This window comes from Urocampus carinirostris, chromosome 19, assembly GCF_059441175.1.
Source record: "Urocampus carinirostris isolate Australia breed hairy pipefish chromosome 19, RoL_Ucar_1.0, whole genome shotgun sequence".
Lineage (NCBI taxonomy): Eukaryota > Metazoa > Chordata > Actinopteri > Syngnathiformes > Syngnathidae > Urocampus > Urocampus carinirostris.
Window position 1 is genome coordinate 13,566,346 of NC_142367.1, and position 20,223 is coordinate 13,586,568.

Genomic DNA, 20,223 nt, shown 5'->3' on the forward strand with positions numbered 1-20,223 from the left:
AAAGCAGCCTCAATACCAGAGTCAACACAGCCTCAACTCCTGATATAAAGGTTTAACTCAGGAGGTAGGGCTGTTATAACTCCTAAATGCGTCACTGAAGTAAACAAGACATTCTTTAACAGTAGGTGGCACTGCTGCTGCCGGCTTTAGGGTAACAACAGGCAAAAAAGGGCTGAATGTAGAAAAAAATGGCAGGATGGTTTGCCGTTACATATCGGAAATTAAATTTTCTCAGATGTGCCAGGTAAAGCAATTTTCGGAGTGCTTTAAAAAAGGAAAATGTGCAAGATTGGGACGGGAAATGTTGCTTTTTAAGTTTGGTTTCTCGTCAAGGTGACAACCGACGAGTAAAACTCGTTAGCCAGGTTAAAATTGTCAACATAATAAAACTATTACAAATACTTAGTGATAAAACAAGCTTTAAGTTTGAGGCGTGGCTTGTACTATATTAGAGCTTTAATAATAATTTTGAAAATAATGGTTACATAGCTTAGGAGCTGTTATGAAAAAAAAAAAATCGAAATTAAAGAACTCATACTTTTTTAAGTCGTAAAATAGGCTTGAGTATGTGTCAGAATTTAGGAAACACAGTCATGAAGGGCTGCACATGCTAAAAAAAACAAAATATGTCTCTAACAGACTTTTCAAACACGTCAGTTTCATGAGTAATGTGCAGCCTAAGGGTTGGCGTTTCAGCGTCTGACACGTGATTTGTGACGAAGCAACAGCAGGCAGTATCGGATGTACGCAGTGACACCTCTCGCATGAGCTTCTTTACCCATTGGAGGTCTTACATCGTATACGAGACTGTAGGTAATCGAGAAGGATGAGGACAAAAAAAACCGTAAGCCCGGCGCACACCTGGCACCTCTTGCGTGCGTAATTTGGCGTTGACGCATTTGGCTGCAAAAAGTCTACGGCGCGGTGCCCCTGCACACCCTATGCCGTTTTCATCTGCGTCATTTTCTGTTTTACCTCAAATTGTTTATGTCACATGTCACCATTCAAAATACCAATGACCACAAAGTCAGAAATCAATTACAAAGACTAGCACATGCGGTGTAATTTGAATGTTATCATAGTTACCACCAATAGATTGAGTTGTCTCTTTTATAATGAGCGCGACTGCTGATTTACGATAGTGAGTACATCTCTTATGACATGAAGTTGAAATACTGTTTGGTGTTACGATGATGGTTACTGATTAAGTTAGTGATAAAAACAAAGTTCATCTTCCATGAATCAGGGAATTCATGGCAGCAGATATTTACGTTAGAAGAAAACACAAATGAGGATTGCGTCACGTAAAATGTGAGCCTTATATTTGATAGCACCAGTGCTGTGGTCATTGGTAGTTGCTGGGGCATTTGCTTGTCATCGTTCCTCAAGGAATAAAGGTCAAATATGTCACTTTGTGGTGTTTTGTATTTAGAGCACATGCATCAAGTTGCTGTTTTTCTCTGTCCCTAGGCAACCGAGCACCAAAATGATCAAACATATTTGATAGTCGACGGCATTGGCTCCGCGCTGTTTTTCCTTAGGGCCCGGTCACACAGCAGTTTGCGTCTGTATCGCGGGGTAAAATTTTGCGATTTTTTTTTGCCCGTGGTTGCCCGCGATGGAAAATGCGCAAAATTGGCCAACCCGTTGTTCATCGGTGGTATGCCCGCAAAACAGACGCCGGCGACTGTTCCGCTTCCTCATCGCGTCATTTCCGCGTGTGGACCACGGGTATAAAAGCTGCCGAGCCGGTGTTATGCCAAGAAATGCATCCTTGCCGAGATTTGCATCCCCTCGCTACTACAACCACTTTTACCTCGTTTTATCTCACTTTTATATCACTTTTAGGAAATTTAATGGCGAACATATAACCAAAACCACTTCGTCTTGCATTTGTTGGGAATGTAATACAACTTAAACCATTCCGTCTTTGTATTTGTTGTGAATGTAATTGAACGGTAATGCACGCCGTATACAAATCACTTTTGAGCAGGTAACATGTTTATTTTGCCTTTTTCTATTCAAATCGCTCGTATTGAAACTGTTATGCACTCTACCGTAAAGCTTATTATGCAGAAATAACAGTTCTCAAAAGTGATTTATATACGGTGTGCATTACTATTCGATTACGTTCACAACAAAAACAAAGACGGAATGGTTTAAGTTGTATTACATTCCCAACAAATGCAAGACGAAGCGGATTTGGTTATATGTTCGCCATTACATTCCCTAAAAGTGAGATAAAACGAGGTAAAAGTGGTTGTAGTAGCGAGGGGATGCAAATCTCTGCATAACACCGGGCTGTAGAAATCATAACCGCTCAAGACACACTCCCGTGAAGATCAAGATTTCAAGCTATGGCACCAAAGAAGCCAATATGTTATTATTGTAATAGTTTTTCATTTTGATTTTATTATCTTGTTATGAAATGAAAAGAAATGTCAAGAAATAAAAATGGATTAAGACGAGGTCACTACGGTGATGGGGATCCATGTTCATCCCTTGACGTCTCGAGCACAACTGACGTGTGCTCGGCAAATCGCGCTGTATATACGCAGAGAAAGGCGCTTGACCGTCACATGCGGTACACACGCTAATTTCACGTAATAACACCGCGATACAGGCGCAGAACATGCTATGACCGTGCTCCACCCACGATTACCCGCTGAAATTTCACGTCCTACCCACGTGTAACCACACCCTGGCCGCGGCCATAGCACGTCGTTCCGCGTCATTTCCGCGTCATTACCTCGTGTGTACCACGTGTGCTGCCCGTGGTTAACACGTGGTCTAAAGTTTTGAGCAGCGCAAAACTTTTTCGTGCGGCCAACCGCGTGTGAATTTCCGACCGCGTGTAAAGCACTGCTGTATCTTGTCTGTATGGCGATCTCAAAACGTCCAACAGCGTCTGCTTCACAGGCAGAAATTTCTGGCCGTGATTCAGCCTCGATACGCCCGTGAAAGGCTGTGTGACCGGGCCCTAAAGTTTTGAGCAGCGCAAAACTTTTTCGCGCAGCCAACCGAGTGTGAATTTCCGACCGCGTGTAAAGCACTGCTGTATCTCGTCTGTATGGCGATCTCAAAGCGTCCAACAGCGTCCGCTTCACAGGCAGACATTTCTGGCCGTGATTCAGCCTCGATACAGACGCAAACGGCTGTGTGACCGGGCCCTTAAAAAAGCGCCCACGCACACATGACGCCAGGAGCAAAATTCTCATTCCTAGTTGCGTCTTGCTGTTGGCTCCAGGTGTGCGCGAGGCCTTTACCTCCCGGAGTTGATACAACACACACATGAGCGGGCAAAAGATGATGAAAAAAAAAATGTTCGGAGATCCACTCACCCATCATCTTGTAGGCAGTGGCACAGATGCCGTTTGTGTCACTGGTAGCAGGGTTGGGCTGTGGGGGAGGTGGCATGTTCGGTCTATTCCTGGGCTTGGGCACCGGCCGCGGACGAGGGAGCGAGCCCGTTTGGTAGGGAGACGGGGAAGTGGAGGCCGGCGGAGGACCGTCAGGACTGGGCGGGGCAACTGGTGGTGGGGGTGTGTCCGGAGGTGAGGGAGACTCCGGTGGCGACGGGTCATCGACAGCCTGATGAGGGGGTCCGGCTTGTGTGGGTGGCTCTGGGGGTGGGTGGTTGGGGGCTTGGATGGGGGGCTGATTGCTGGAGTGGCGCCGCGGTGTGCCGTGCGGTAGAGAGATGGGAGATGTGGAGGACGTTGGGGAGTGGCCGGACAAAGGCCTTGAAGGGGGGCTTAATGGCTGGGAGTTTACCGGAGTGGACGGCTGGCTTGGTGGAGGGTTTGGGGGCTTTGGTGGAGCGGGGGCTTGTTTCTTCATAACTGAGGATTGATGAAAATTAATTACCTTACTTGATTTTGATATGTATATATCTAAAGTAAGGCTGCAACACTTAGTCAACGTTGTCAACAAAAAATCAATTAACTAATTAATGAACTAATTGTTTCAATAGTCGGCGACAAGTGGAGTACTAAAGTGGTTGATAGTTGCAGCCCTAATAAATCTAAAGCACTCACCTCGTCGCGTCAAATGCGGACTGGTCCCGGTTCCGGTCTGTCCGGGAGGCTGGCTACCTGCTCCAGAACCGTTCCGCTGCAGGAGGGGGGTCGGAGCGTTTGTGGAGTCTCGCGGCTTAAAGTTACTGGATGAAGGGGGAGAAGGCGGAATCTTATGAAGGGGTGCACTGAGCGTCACGTGTGAGATGGTGTCCCATTTTGTATGTTGTTGTTATAATCAATTAAAATGATTATTTCCTTTTTTAATGAGTAAGCAAAAGAGAGTAAACCCAGCAAGCAAGCAATAACCATAGCCACAAAGGAAGGGTAACTATTAATTTGACCCAGGGTCACCAACCTTTCTTAGGGCCAAGAGCTTTTTCTTGTTATTGATTAGAGCAAAGGGTTACCAGTTTGAATACGCATTTCCAAAATACTTATGTTGTTGTTATGTCAATACACAAATGAATTGTCTCTATTTTCATTAATAAAAACATAGTGAAACATTGTATGCAATGACATAGCACTCCAAGGTAATCACATATTTAATCCTATAAAGAGAAAAATAAGACTGTTAGGATAACTAGGCAAATTATTTACAACATAGTGCTTAAGAGACTGGCCTAAGTGGTAATAATAGTGCATCGTAACAATAGTGCAGTGAAAAATAGTGAATTAACTTTTAGCAGCGACAAAAATGTCCAAATAAGTTGCGAGATAGATTTTTCACGATTTTGCGCACTTGTTTAGGATGGTGATTGCCCTAGTGAAAAAAAACTGTCTCTGAGCCTGTTTGTCCTCACATCAAGGGACATGTAGCCCTTACCAGGTTGCGGTTATTACAGGAAGGGCTAAAATGGACTCAACCACAAAAAGATCAGCCTTGTTAAACTAATTTCAAAAGTATTGATCTGGTATTTAAGGACAATTTTTAATTATAAATCCTTTAAATGGCCACTAGAAGGTGCGGATACTGGTATTAGTTACCATTGCGAGTACAGATACCTCAAAATAGGCTGGTATCTCCACTGATACCGAGCAGCTCTCACCTGAGGTCCTCTGTGTGCTGTGCCAGAAGCTGCTGAGCGGCAGCGAGGGCCGCCAGGCCCTGGGCCAAACTATGGGGACTGTCGGGCCCCGCCGCAGCTGGCGGCTGGGGCTCGGCCGGGGGCGGCGGGACCTGCCCGGCGCCTTGCCCCGTCCCTTCCATGGGAGGTAAAGGGGGCTGGAAGGCGGGTGAGGTGTGCGGCTTTCTACCTAAGGTGGTACTCCCTCTACGGAGTGTGTGGTCTGAGTACTTGTTAGAGGGGCTAGGGAGGTTAGGGGAAGGAGGAAGAAAGCAAGAAGAGAGAACACCACAGGATTGATCAGAAGAGGGATGATTACACCACCGGGGGAAAAAAAAAATTATCAAGTGAGAAAGTAGAGTTAGGTAGTATCTTGTGCAAAATAATATATCAAAGGACAAATCGAATACCCTAAAGGGTTAATGACTCAGGCAAAATCAAAGCCTAGAAGGATAGAGATTAAAATGTTTACTTGTCTTTGCGACTCGAGTCCGTCTCAGGTCCAACCAAACTGCCAGGTCTTTTTCTTTCAATGGTTCCGCTGTCATAATCCAGATGGTTGTTGGACGAGGGAACAGGCATTGAGAACATGCCGGACACATTGAAGTCCACATCTGAAAGATTGACATAAACCATAAACCTACATCAAATGAATTAAAATGATCTTTTTCGAATGAAACGTTCCTGTTCTGCAGGCAGAATTTTTTGCTCATTTAGAATATTTTTCCTTGTATTGAAAAGAATTCCTACTTAAACTACACTGAACATTAGTCGAACTATCTACCATATCAGGTAACAAATGATTTCTGAGAGTTCTGAACCAGCTTTGCTTGAAGTTGTCACCACCATCTTCAAAGTCTCCGTGTACTGCACCAAAAGGCACAAATCTCAAGTTATGCACATGCAGGGATCAGAATGGAGATTTTCATTTTCAGCTGAAATAGCCAGGGTCCAGGAATAAAGCAGGGCGGAGCAATAAAGGAAAGAGTGAGACAGTCGGATTTTGAATTTGTTTGCTACGCAAGAGAAAAAGTGAAAAAGTCGGAATGCCTTTGGGGTTCAAAAACAGCGGAAATCCGCGGATCCGCGGAAAATTCTGATCCCTGCACATGTCAGCAACATGTTCACAGGATTAACTAGCACCCTATAATATCCAATTGCTATCAAAACGTATGGTGTATTTAGGCATAGAATTATCTTCAGATATGCTGCAGCAAGGCTTTTAACTAAGACAAGAATGTTTGATCACTTTACCCCGATTTTAGCTAACCTGCAATTGGCTCCCTATTAGCTTAAAATGTGATTTCAAGGTTCTGTTCGTATTATACAAAATCATGCATGGACTTGCTCCCTCATATCTTTCAGAATTAATTCCCCCCTATGCTCCGGTCCGGAGCCTTCGCTCTGAAAATGCTGGTCTACTGGTAATCCCAAGAGCCAAGACGAGAACCACAGGTTCGAGAGCGTTCTCCATTTGGGCAATGGTGTTGTGGAATGCCCTGCCCCTTGAGATTCGCACTCTCAGTGGAACTGTTTAAATCTAAGCATAAAACACTTCTATTCTATGGCTTATGAATTACCTATATTTCATGTTGACAATATCTGTGTATTGTTTGTTATTGCAACATCCATTGCAGCCTGGTCATCCTAAAAGGGGGATTAGTTTATGTGAGGTCCCTTCTCAAGGTTTCTTCGTTTTTTTCTCATGTCAAGGTTTTTGAGTTTTTCCCTGCCCTCATATAGGTTTTAGATCAGGGGATGGTGTATTAATAGAAGAATAGAATAGAATTTACTTTTATTGTCATTCTTTGTAACAATGCACACAGAACGAAATGTTGATACACCTGACCCGTACAGTTAAACTGTAGTGAGCCGATGCAGCCGCAGCCAAACAGGGCGCAGCCATTTTAGTCATTAGGTGACCAAACCCCCCAATTCCAACCCTTAATGCTGAGCGCCAAGCAGGGAGGCAATGAGTACCAATGTTGACTCCTTGTGATTAAGGGCATCACAAATAAACGTGACTTGAATTGACTTTAGAACACTCAAAAATGGACCGTCTGGACGTACACAAAACCTGCATAAATTCCCAGTTCATTCAAAAATATACACCAATATGATGTAGCCCCAAAGTTAAAATTGGAGGACACTCTTTACAGGCCTGATTGGTTAAGAAAAGGTATCAGGACGTCGAGTGACTTATTTGAAAATGGACATATCATTTGTTACAATAGACTTAAAGAAAATTTTAACCCAGAAGGTCGAGGTAATTTTGGGAAATATTTGCAAAACAGACACTGCCTGAAGAAAATCTCCTTAAGTCAACATAAAAACACAATTTACCATAATATACCACAAAGCATCCAGATCGTATGAGATGTGCCCCATGAAAAATAAAAATGCATGTTAAAACCTCAAACGAGCTGGGGACCTATCTTCCTACTTCGATAAAACAAAAAAACATGGGAGGGGATTCTCTCCAGAGGACTATGTAAATGAAGCTAATATTAAATCTATCCTTTATTAAATAATCCTTAGATATTTCACACAATCAAAACTTTTTACAATGGGACTGCTCAAAGACGATTTTTGCAGGAAATGTAGCAATGTGAAAGGTACACTGTTTTATGCTCTGTAGGAATGTTCTAAATTAAACAACCGTATGTGAAATTATTATTGAATACATGGGAAAATGTTTAAAATGTACACTCCCAAAATCAGCTAGACTGTGTCTTCTTAGAGACAAAACTGTAGTGCCCCACCTGAACTCATGTTTGTTTGAAATTCTAAAGACTGGATTCAAAGACCTGCGCTTGGATTTTTTTGCTCCTGGATAGCCCACCCCTAAACATTTGGAAAACGTTGATGATGGATGCAATCTTTCAGGAGAAAATGCTGGGGAGAGTGAACGGGTTGCATAGGAATAATGAGCGATGGGAGGTTGGGAACGTTTTATCCATAACCACAATCTGTAACGCCTCATAGTGCATAGCACCACACTCCTTGTTAAGTGTACTGTTTCTTTTTCTTTTTTCATCACATGATGAACTGTTCTTTTGCCTGTTTTTTGGTTTGTTTGAGGTGGGACTTTTATTTGATTTTTCTAAGGAAAACTGTAAAAAATTGTGAATTATTCAAAAAGCAAAAAGGAAAAACATAGCTTTTCATCTGGGGTATATAAATCACAATTCATTCTTTTATATTCTTTAAGAAAATACTACCATAAATTTCGGACTATAGAGCTAACCTGATTATAAGCTGAACCTAGTACATTTTTAAAGGAAAAACAATTTCGATTGTACATAAGCCGCACCTGACTATAAGCCGCATGTGCACACATTGAAACACGAGTTGTTTACAAAGAAAGACGGTACAAAAAAAAGAGTTTTAATAATATACGGAACCTTAACTCCTTAATGTTCCCACCATTTTAATACATCCTCATCAGAAGAACATCACCATGAGTCTGAAACAAGATACTCGACAACTATAAAGCCAGCTAAGCTCGCCCTTACGTCCCCTGGCCGTCTTCAACTTCTTTAAATGTCCGCAAAATGGCTTCGTTACGTCAAGGACAATAGAATACAACTGTGTAAAATATTTACTCCCAAACACACGATAATGCCCACAAATAGAATATATTTCTGCTTTGTTAGACGTTGCTTCTTGTAATCCGTTCATTTTGCCCCATTATTTCCGTTTACAAATAAACAGACTCGTAAAATTTTTCCCAATATGGTAGTTAGCCCTCCTCTTTGGATTGACACATTTTCTACGATGTGGGTCTGTTCATGCTAGTTTTATTAATGCACAAAGCGCAAAGTTAAACTGAACACTTGATTTCCTCGACACCTATTCCACGTGTCTCACTCCCACCTTTACTGGTCGGGCGCCCGCTAGAAAAAAATGCATAAACTAGCCGCATCAGTGCATAAGCCGCTGGGTTTAAAGCTTGTGACAAAAGATGCGGCTTATAGTATGGAATTTACGGTATCCAAAGCCAAAATAAATAAATACTCTACATTTTCATTATACTAAAAAAGCTGAGGGTTGGGGGTTTTTTTGGACTGAAGTGTAAACAATGTAAATAATGGAGACTTTCATGTTTCTGAGAATTAATGAATGAAAGAAAAAAACCTTGAACTAACCCTCGGGAAAGAACCAGTCAGCATGCTGGATGATGGGTTCTATTATGGACACGACATGCACAGATGTCGCAGCCGCCATCTCTGCCAAACTCCTGGAAAAAGAGAACATTACATTTTTCTCATTATAAATTCTATGTTTTAATAGAGCACTTTGAATTGCATTTTGGTATTGTAAAAGTGCGATACAAATACCTCTCGAATTGATTTGAATAAAAAAAAAAAAAATCTTAAATTTTACATAATACATATTATACAGAAGATCTTCAACATCCTCACCCTTCTGTTTTGGCCCAAAGCAGATTTGGCCCAAGGACGATGGCAATGTTGCTGGGAGTCATTTTGTTGACCTCGCTGTCCTGAGCTAGTTTAGCGAGGAACTTCACCAGATACCTGCACGTCATCGACCAAGTCAGACCAGCTATAGAATTACATACTGCGGTAATTGAAGGCGGGCGTACCTCAGATTTGCTTTGTTGTTCTTTGGTAACATATCGCAGACAAGCCAGAGAGCCTGAAGTCTTTTGTCTGGATCTGATAAACTGAAACATCAAACAGATTTTGAAAATAAAATGTGACATACATTTGTGTTTATGTGTTATACAATAGACCTCCAGGAAACAACACTAAGTTTGTTTTGAGGTTGAGATAGTAGTGGTACATGATGGCACATGCTAGATAAAACCCTTAAATGACAAAGTACTATACAGTAAGTAGTACTTTTGAGTATGTTTACAGGGATGTGATTTGACCAAAGTGAAATTATTTGAAAATTAGGCGGGGGTCTGGGGGCCGCGGGCACCCAGCTAGGTCCAGGGCAGTGCCCTGGTGGGGGGACAAGTGGGGCGAAGCCCCCCGGAGCTCATGGGTTTTACGTTTTTTTTAAGTACTTTCAATGCACTCAGATGACAAAGAAATAGACAAAACAACAGCATCAATTTTCAATGTATTTTGAACTATCCCATATAAAATTACAGTTTAAGTCAACTCAAAATCAGTCACATTAAAAAACATTGGACTGCCTTTGCTTTTAAAAACTATCACTGAGAATATCATCATATCTAACTCATGTGATTACTAAGTTAACACATAAATCATGTTGAAGAGTTCAAATTTCATGAAGAAATAATTGTATCATGACCAAATGAAAAGTAACTCATATTAGAACATACCACAAATGTCTTTGTTATAGCAGAAGATGTTATCTATAAATGAAAGTACAATAAGTATAGGCCCTACAGTAAAGTGTTGGTGTAATGTACACATGAAAATCTATTATTGTAATTGTTAAATATTTATGGCCATTTTTATTACGTTATAATATTTTCGAAAAAAAGGGGAAAACTGTCAAATAAATTTGAAAAGTTTACCACCTACCTCAAAATTCACGACTCTATCAGCAACTGGTACAGGTTTTTGGGGTGGATCACGTCTCTCTATTACCGCTTCCGTTTGTGGTGTCAATAAGGGATGGAGGCCTTAAAGTTTTGGAGTTTTCGTTTGGGCACCGAAACTACCAGCGATGGAATAATTTGTTGTTCTTGACTGGAGTTCTTTCACGTGTTTTTTGCTCTTTGCGTGACTTTCAAGAGCTTTGAAACCTCTCCCACCATAGACAATAGTATCATGGCATCAAATGCAAAGCGCTTTCCCGGCACGATCGATCTTCCGAATAAAGTCACTGAACAAATTCGTCACAGTCTTCTTTCCAACATTTGTAGATAATTCCTTCTCCAACCAGTCCGATCGAAACTTGTTTTTTACGATCTTATCAATTTCTTTACCTCGCGGAGCATCTTTGCGTTCGATCTCGGACATCTTTCTTTAAACACTCGGCAAAAACGTGTGATAAATGAACAATGGCATACTCCTACGCCTTTATAACAAGCGCGTTTATTGGTCAACACGGAGACTTCAACCAATCGCAAGTACGTTTCATTTCAGTTACGGAAACACTAAAATGGAATGCTGTAGAGACGAAATCGTTTTTTTTACCAATTAAAAAATCGGAAATCTTAAAATTTTATTTTTGGAGATGAAAAAAGCGGAATTCCGCGAATTAGCGGAAAAAATCACATCCCTGTGTTTACCATCAGAAAATAATTGTAAAGGTGTGATTTAACTTGAGATGGTACAGTGGAGTAATGGGTGGATGCAAAGGGAGAAGACGCAATGGCAGATTAAAAAAATGTAGATTTCCTTGCTTTAATCACCTCCTTATTCTTAACAATTGTCCACGTCGTTGATCAGTTATGGCCATGCAAATTAAGGAAGGTTATCGAGATACTTTTTAAGAATTTCTTTATTATCCTTAAGCTTTGTTTTCATGGTTATCGTATTTCTTCTTTTCCCTTTTACATCACTGCAAGCCTTGAGACCCATAGCAAATACGCTTTACATAATCGTTGACTTACAAAATATTTACTAAGTGCACGAAATTCTGAACTAAATGAAAAGGTATTGTGGGAAGTAGTTCAGCCAGTATCATGGGGTGTTTTCATGATGCTGTGACGCACACCAATAGCAGACAAGCATTTAATACCCATAACAGACAGGGATCTTAGAGATGTAACCTGATATGGACAGGAACACAAGTGGGGAAAATACCAAAAACAGGGGCCGAAAAACTTTGTATTCCACACTCTAAATTGAACATGTAATGTGGAGATGCCGTATCTTGGAGGTCTACTGTATTTGATTCAACATAGGAGCCTTGCCTGCATGCTTGGGTCCATTCATCATAAAGTTGGTGGGTCAATAAAGGTTCAGGGAGTTCCCTCAGGTAGGACTTGAGCGCTCCTGAATTTGAATTCCACAAAATAGTTCAAGATTCTGTTGCAGGTCAAGATCAGCAAAGAGTTCGGGTCCTACCAGCCACAGCGTGTGGATCAGAGTAGAACTCTTCTAACTGTGAGGTGGAACAGTCCAACGCTGCCTTGAGCTTTTTTAACTTTGAGGCCCCTGCTGCGATTCTGAATAGACCCTGCACAGATTCACAGATGAATTATGAGCAGTGGACAATGTGACTATTAATAGTGTTCTAAAATTTTTACCAAGTAGACATTTTCTTAAAGGTTCATGTGTCCCTCTGCTGTCAAGGTTTCTTTAGTTTCTTGCCAGACTTTGGCTATTGTTTACATGCTAACACTAGAAAGCTAACTCTAACTTACTACAGTTGAGCCATTTTAATTCGTAAACATCTACTTTGTATGTGACATTTAGTCCATTTGTCGGCGAAGTCCATTTGCTAGTGCCGTGCTTTCCTGCATTAGACTATGCTTACTACCGCATCATCATCATCTCTTCCCTCCCAATACAGTTTTATTGTTATTATTCACTCTTCTGCCCATTTAAAACTAAAATGCCCGAAAAATATGTACTTGAAAAAAATAGAGCTGCATTGTGCAGTGTAGAAGCAACAAGATTTTTTTTAAATTATACTCATAGTAATATTAACTTGCTTGAGTTATTTTCATTTTCTATCTTTCAACAGTTTTACTTTGGTGTCTAACTGATTTTTTTTTTATTGCTACTTAAATCCCTTTCTTTGTTGTTTCATAAGAAATGAATGAACTAGTAATATGACCGTCAGTTGCTTCTCACTTTAAATTGTACTTTTTTTTAGCAAAGTCAGTGCAAATAAGTATTCCAATTTCCAATTTAATTTTTGATGTATAATTTCTGTTCTTCAGACAGCGTTTTACATTCTATAAATCATCTTTTCTGGCAAAGCGAGCAGCTCCATAAAAGTTTCTCATCTCTGGCAACCCAAATCCAAACCATCTATTTAAAGCCTGCTGTCGGTTAGCTGTTAATCACGCCCATGACTTTATACCGGTTTTAATGAGCTACGTCAGCACTAGTTTTTACTGGAGGCAAGCAAAACAAAACGGTGAGGAGTCGAGGTGTCCGTAAACGTGAAGTCATTCTTTAAAAATAAAAAACAATAAAAAACTGAAAAGAAATTAAATCCCAGCAAGGCCATCTTTAAACAATAAAAGTGCCGGGCTAACATCTGTTGTGGTTTAAAACAAGTGATGGCAGGGATCATGACTTGATTTTATTTAGGTCGCAAAACAATTGCTGAATGCAACACAGGCGGTTTAAAATGGACAAAGGAACAATTCTTCTTTAGAAGAAAGCTCCAGAGACGATTTCTGAGTGGAAAACAGAAGCACACAGCGTAAAATAGAATCATGTTCAACTCTAAGATTAATTGTTTCAATAGCCAACACAATTTTTGTATCAAAGTAATAATAACATGAAAAAAGTGATCTGAGAGGGCTTATTTATAATGTATTTTTCATATGAACCCAAAAAAATTAAACAATATTTTTAACGCGGTAAAAAACCTTGGGTGACGCTTATTGCCGACAATAGTAGCTATTTGCGGCATCTATAGCCAAAATACTAGAAATTAACAAGACTAGATAAAGCTACCCTACCCTGTGGCTAACTATTAATAAACTAACCGCTTAGTGGTTAAAAAATATTTTTCCTTGCCAATATAATGTTGAAAATTTCCTGTTTTAATATTTAAGGTGATAAAAAATTATCTTTAGTGATGCTAGTTCCTAATACTAGTAGCTATGCCGGCAACTATAGACAAAATGCTAGGAATGAACGCAGCTTGCTAAAGTGATGCTAGCTTGGGTTGAAGTTTGCCATGCTTACTGATTACTAGTTAAAAAATATTTGTTAGTGAAGAGCACGAGATTATCTTTCCAAAGAAAAAAATGTAAGCGTTAGTAAGCGTTCAGCGTAGCATATTTGTCCATTTACATGTACATAATGTACACAATCTTGTACATTTATATATATATTATATTTTTTTTTAATTCAATATTTGTGAAATAGTAAATTAGAAAATGTATCAATTGTTCAAGATTATCTGCCAGTGAAAAAGAAACAACTTCTGTTATTTTAAAAACTATAAAAAAATTATTGTCAGTGGAATACATTATTGGTAATGATTATTATTCTACTTATTTTAATAAATATTTCCTCTAAATACTAAGTATTTCATCTTGCAAAACGGGCCAAGTATCTTAAACTATATTACCAAATGACCTCAATTGCATTGACAAGTTTTATTTATTTCTCATTTTGTTTCCAATGGATGTTTAAAGCCTCAGTGTGCAATGATTGACAACTACTTGGAACTGTTGTTTAAGGCAAACAAAAGCCAGTGCCACAGAGCACAGAGTAGCAGCATAATGCCAGATAAAATGGGCGGCGACTTCTATGTAGGGATTCCACCATGTAAAAGAAATGCAAATTTACAAAAAATAACATTGGTGTGATAGTTCATTTATTTTTGGCTAGTATTCAAATAATTGCTTTTTTTTCTAAATGAAAATTTTTGGACCACAAGAAGGCTCTAAGTACGACGCACTGTCCCTTTAAGTTTGACGTTCTTCTGTACTTGATTGAAATCAATTATTAGACATTGAAATGCAATTTTATTACCTCTTCTTTCATGCCGGTCTCTAATAGCATCATGACACAGGCCTCTATGGGCAGGGCAATCTCCCTCCCGCACCTTTTCAAGTGTTCATCTAGCGCAGTGCCAAAAGCGGGCTTCTCAGTCCATGAATCTGAACACAAAAATGTGAAGTTGGTCATGGAAAGACTTAATTCTTACTGTCACATAAAACAGCACTGTCCAACCATGCAACGTCATTTTGGTGGAGTCTGGAATTGGTCTAGGCAGCATATTTGTGGGGTCAACAGTTTGGGTGAAGTGCTAAGTCAGCAGGACTGATTGTGGACGTTTTCTGTTTACGCCAATGTCAGATATTGCGCAACGGCTGTAGCTCATGCAAGGACTGTCAATGTGTGCATGCGTACTGATTTATTTAAAAAAAAAAAAACATTTTTTTTTTTCATGTTTGGAACCCGTGTTTATCCACACCTTGCTGAGCCTGGATAGTCGGCAAGACGCTCTCCAGCAACGTGAGAGATTTCCTGTGGTATTCCGCCTGAGCCTCGAGGAGCTACAGGAAGGGAAAAAGAAGAAGAGAAAAAAAAATGATGAAGGCTGCAGAACTAGACAAACCAAACAGGAAAGCGACAGCTGCGGCTTTTCCCGCTGAACTTGTGCATACACATTCTTCACCTGCTCGACTCACCGTTAAGAAATAACAGGCGTAGTCTCCTTCTTTCGAGAAGAAACTGTACATGTCTGCGGCAAGTTGGTCCTAGGATGAAAAAAAACCCAGAAGAAATTACAATTATCTGTTGGATTATTTAAAGTCATTAAAAATCAAATCAAAAGGAATTTCTATAGAAATTGTCAGACACCGCAACTCAGGAGCAGGTTTGAGATATTATTTTTAGGGAGTCCAGAGAGCAAGGATTTATACTAATATAAATGAGAGGAGCTAAAGGCATGCTTCAGCACCTCCTTGTTTGCCTGAAAACTGGGCGGACTTTGGGTGTATCCTTAAAATAATTATGAATAAAAAAAGATCTAAGAAACAGTTGGTCTTTTGATGAAAAAAATGACATTGGGAGAAAAAGAGTTAGACGGCAAAACACCGCCCGGTCGTATATTCATTTAAGGATCACATGATCGGGCATTATACAAGGCTGCGCAAGTTATCATGTGAATGCCACCTGAGAGACAATTACCTTGCTTTATGAATGTTTAACGGATGCCTGAGAATAAAAACAAAATCTCCTTGTGTAGAATCATACCTTGCAAACTTCCATTTTGTTCATGGCCTCGTCCACCTCTTCTTTGAGAAGGTCGGCCTTGGCTGTCAGCGCTTGGGTGTTTGTTCCTGAGATTATTGACTTGGTCGCCTGCAACCATCTGGTTTTGTACACATATGCGCAGAGAGCATCAGATTGTCTCCATGGCAACACAGTGTCAATTTAATAAGTAGGGAACAAAAACATGATCCATTGAGAGCAATAACGGTTGGTTCTGCAGTTATCCATTAATTATTTTAAGGGATTCGGTGCTATTTTTTGTCATGGGTATAAACTTAAGGGTGGGCGGCATGTCAAAGTATTTTTGAAATATCTTTGATACCAAACACCATAACATCATTTTGCTTGATCAAGAGCAACCAATATGCCATAAGCTAAGTGGCTAGCATTAGCGACTGGCATCATCAGTGCTACTTGCTAAAGCTAGTCATTATGCTAGATAGGGTAATACTAGTTTAACTAAGTCTTTGTTGCCATAGACGACCATAGATGCCAATGATCCAGTTTAACTAGGCTGCCATAGACTGCATAAAACATCAAATATCTGTTCAAGCACGGCTGCCATTGAGGGCTATAGACAAAAAGATCATTTTTAGCTAGGCTTCCCTCGACGGTTATAGCCGCCTAAGTTCTATTCCAGCTCAACTGCCATTGATGGCTGTCAGAGATCCATTTTAGCCAGGCCGGCAGTGATTGAGTTTATTAAGGCTAGTGTCCATGTTGGCCATAGCAGCTGTAAAGCGACTAACACAGCTAGCATCTGAGTCATTTGGCTGTGTTTGTGAAATGTTTCACACACCAAATAAAATATAGTTTGCAGATAATCCAACTCTCATTTCTTTTGGATTGCAATCAGTTTTAAGTATTTAAAATAACGACATTGCCCATAAACTAGTGACTTGATTCTTATGCACACAGCTCTAAAACAAACCTTGCTCTGGCAGAATCGTAGTCTAGCACTAATTTGGCCAACTGTTTCCTCTGTTTCAAAATGTTGGGAATGTCCACCTACAAGACAGTACAAAAATATATCTAAAAAGTGTATCACCACAAGTTGAGCAAAATAAGTTCATTTTATTTGCTAGGGTTTTGGACCTCTGCAAGCTGGCTGAGAGGATCAAGTACGTCCTTCTCTATCTGTAGCTCGTGCTGCATCAGTTCTGAAGCCAGACGGCTCTCTGCGTCACCGCAGACCTCCATCATCTTCCTGTCAACAAATGAGTGTTTTTAATGTAAAATGGGAGTGGAGACTGGCCAATTCTGAGGAAAAATCAGATTATTGACAAATTTTGTAAAATTTTATTGTGAAAACAGTTTGTGAATTTCCTTGGGCCACTGTGAAGGACTGTATGCTTCAGGGAAGATTTGTTAGCAGAAAAGAAGACTCGATGGAAAGATTTTGAGACCTCATCATTTGACACTCTCTTAGGAGCATCTGGTCCGTACCATCACATATTGGTACAAAGGAGGAAACAATTTTCTGAAGTGTCAATCAGTGAGCGACTCACCCTATTAAAGAGTCTTCACCCAGCTGGTTTCCACCTTCCACCATAGCCTGGGACAATGCCGTTAGGGGAAGCTTTTTCTGCCGGGGTGGTAGAAAACGACGATTAATCTCAACTTGAAAAAATAAGCAGCGGGAAATGTGTTTCTATTCAAAAGCGTTAAGTGGAGGCCATTGGAAATGTCATCAGAACTTTCCATTGAGCGTGCAAGAGGTGCATCCACAAGGTCAGGAAGAGGAAGTGAGCTTTCTGAGAGGAATTAAATAGGATACCAGAGGCCACCCAGGTGAAGTGGATCTATAAAACATGGTGTTCTTTCCAAGCTTTTTTAAGAACAGGCAAGGCATCCGAAAATGATTGATCCCAAAACTAATTTATGAGGAAAATACTACCCAGTCATGCACAGACTAGTGAAAGATAGCTAAGGGAAAAATGGTTTTGGAACAGGTCATGGAAGTAGAATAGTTCTTTTTTTTTTTACCTGACCATTTCCAGTATAGAGCCGTGGTACGGACTGTGGCGCAGAAAACAGAACATACATCACATCTACTTGAATCTTTTTAATAAGCTAATACAACCTTTTTGAAACTAAAGTAGAACCCCAGGATATGACATTAATACAGTGTTAAAAGTTGACCTACATGTCTTTTCTCTGCGTCCGCCCCAATGTGTCCCTGTAGGCATGACACCATCTTCTTGTGCGTGTTATGGGAAACCACGCGGACCAACTCCATCCGCCGCTCAATCTGATCAACATGATGTAGATAGATGTAAGTCGTTTCAGTCAAACAAATTTACGAAACCAAAATGCAATTCCAAAAACTGCAAACATCTTATAGAGAAATTACTAGGGTCCCAGGATTGACCTTTGTGATACACAACGTTATAGTTGCATGCACAAATTGATGTAGAAAATAATGCATGATATAAATGTAACAATTTGCTGTGACATACTGGTAGTGAAATGTGATTTTTAGACAATGATTTCAAAATATTAACATCTGGCCCTTGAAATGTCCCAACCAGGCTTAAGGTTACGACATGGTTTGAGGTCACTTCTGCCTCGGACTTGAGAGTATCGGGACACACTCCATTTTCACGTGAACGCGCAAACCGAGTGACTAGGGCACATAGCGAGTGAAAGTGCGAAGAATGGGACTCGGCCTTTAAGGAGATTGTTTCAGATTCCTACTTTAGCAGAATTCTGGATTGAGACTTTTTATCTTGAAAAGTTTCGGGTAAGTATCTCGGACGATTGGCGCAAGGTAAGTGCCGCGCACAATTGTTTTTACAGTCGGAAGCTGCTGCCGATCGTTGTTGAAGGATATCCCCTCCCACGGCTGCTAGGACGCTCTTGGCATCCGACGCTTACAAGTAAGTATGGGTTGCTGTAAAGGTTGCTCCCGTGTCCGTAGGCAGGTTGCCCTTCTAGAGGGACGTGTCCGTGAGCTAGAGCAGTTTAAACGGAAAATGTTAGGTGCCTCGGACACCACTGCTAGCGTGGGTTGTAGCGAACCTGCTAGTCCGGTTAGCATTAGCCCTAAACGGCATGCTAATCGCGGTGAGCCAATTCAGACGCATAACAAGTTCAGCCCCCTAGCTAGTCCCACTCCACCCCGGTCTACTGGCTCCCGCACCCTAGTTATAGGTGACTCCATCACCCGTAACATAAAGCTTAGCACCCCAGCCACGGTTATGTGTATTTCTGGGGCCAGAGCACCCGACATTGAGGCTAATTTGAGGGAGCTGACGAGCAAACCTAGACACCAGGACAGGGCTAGCTACACCGATATAGTCATTCACGTCGGCTCCAATGATACTAGAATGAGACAATCTGAGATTACAAAGAAAAATATTGCTAGGACCTGTAATCTCGCCAGAAAGATGAGTCGGCATCGAGTAATTGTCTCTGGCCCCTTGCCTGCGAGAGGCAATGATGAGAGGTTTAGCAGACTAGTCTCGCTTAACCGATGGCTGGCAAGTTTTTGCAATCAGAAGGGATTTAGGTTTGTGGATAACTGGCCTGCTTTCTGGGGCCGACCTGACCTGCTGAGGAGAGACGGCCTTCACCCTAACTGGGAAGGTGCTCTCACTCTTTCTAAAAATATAGATTACTGTTTAAGCCTTCCATGACAGGATACACTAGTGCAGGCCAGGTCACAGGTGATTAGTGAACCTGTTACCATGGGTGTGGAGTCTGTAACGCTAGAGCTAACTAGCGCTATGCTAGATTCATGCAATTCACATAGTTTTTGTAGTTTAGAGTGTTCTACTGACTGCACCATACACCCTGATTTATACTATTCTATAGCATCTTCTTCTGTGCCTCTTACCTCTGTTTCTCCCTTGTTAGGTGAGGAGGGAGAAGAAATAACATTATTTTCTACCAATAGTCATCCTGCTACTCCACCGGTCAACAATATTCCTGTGGTGTGGAATTCGGGCCGCATCTGCCGTCATGCAAGGCACAAGACCCGGGACCGGCAGTCGAATCCTGTGGTGGTTACCACTAAGGTGCAAAACTCGCGAAGGGTTTCAGCTCAGTCCACAGTGCTGAAGCTTGGCCTTCTTAATATTAGATCACTAGCCTCCAAAGCTTTACTTGTTAATGACCTTATTAATGAACACAATCTTAACCTTATTGGCCTTTGTGAGACCTGGTTGAAACCAAATGAGTTTGTAGTGTTAAATGAGGCTTCTCCCCCTAACTTTGTGAGTGCGCACTTGGCACGACCATGCAAAAAAGGTGGAGGTGTTGCTCTTATATCGGAAA

General features: G+C 40.9%; 1 protein-coding gene across 3 annotated transcripts in view; it reads right to left on the reverse strand.

Moving 5' to 3' along the window:
- The window catches only part of arhgap17a (Rho GTPase activating protein 17a), a 44,740-nt gene that overhangs the window by 2,024 nt on the left and 22,493 nt on the right, over positions 1-20,223 (reverse strand). Inside the window, exons 3-19 of one of the 3 annotated variants that reach the window (XM_088323852.1) lie at positions 18,092-18,196; positions 17,932-17,964; positions 17,454-17,530; positions 17,041-17,152; positions 16,877-16,953; positions 15,928-16,045; positions 15,360-15,428; positions 15,143-15,224; positions 14,698-14,825; positions 12,100-12,211; positions 11,946-12,027; positions 9,690-9,770; positions 9,508-9,621; positions 9,232-9,323; positions 5,556-5,697; positions 4,038-4,162; positions 3,342-3,842 (exon numbers count right to left, since the gene is read on the reverse strand). In XM_088323852.1, coding sequence (XP_088179978.1) covers positions 3,342-3,842; positions 4,038-4,162; positions 5,556-5,697; positions 9,232-9,323; positions 9,508-9,621; positions 9,690-9,770; positions 11,946-12,027; positions 12,100-12,211; positions 14,698-14,825; positions 15,143-15,224; positions 15,360-15,428; positions 15,928-16,045; positions 16,877-16,953; positions 17,041-17,152; positions 17,454-17,530; positions 17,932-17,964; positions 18,092-18,196 — 2,050 coding nt within the window. Of the gene's footprint in view, positions 1-3,341; positions 3,843-4,037; positions 4,163-5,034; positions 5,327-5,555; positions 5,698-9,231; positions 9,324-9,507; positions 9,622-9,689; positions 9,771-11,945; positions 12,028-12,099; positions 12,212-14,697; positions 14,826-15,142; positions 15,225-15,359; positions 15,429-15,927; positions 16,046-16,876; positions 16,954-17,040; positions 17,153-17,453; positions 17,531-17,931; positions 17,965-18,091; positions 18,197-20,223 lie in introns of those variants that run through there. The other 2 variants (XM_088323853.1, XM_088323854.1) reach the window with 2 other exon arrangements.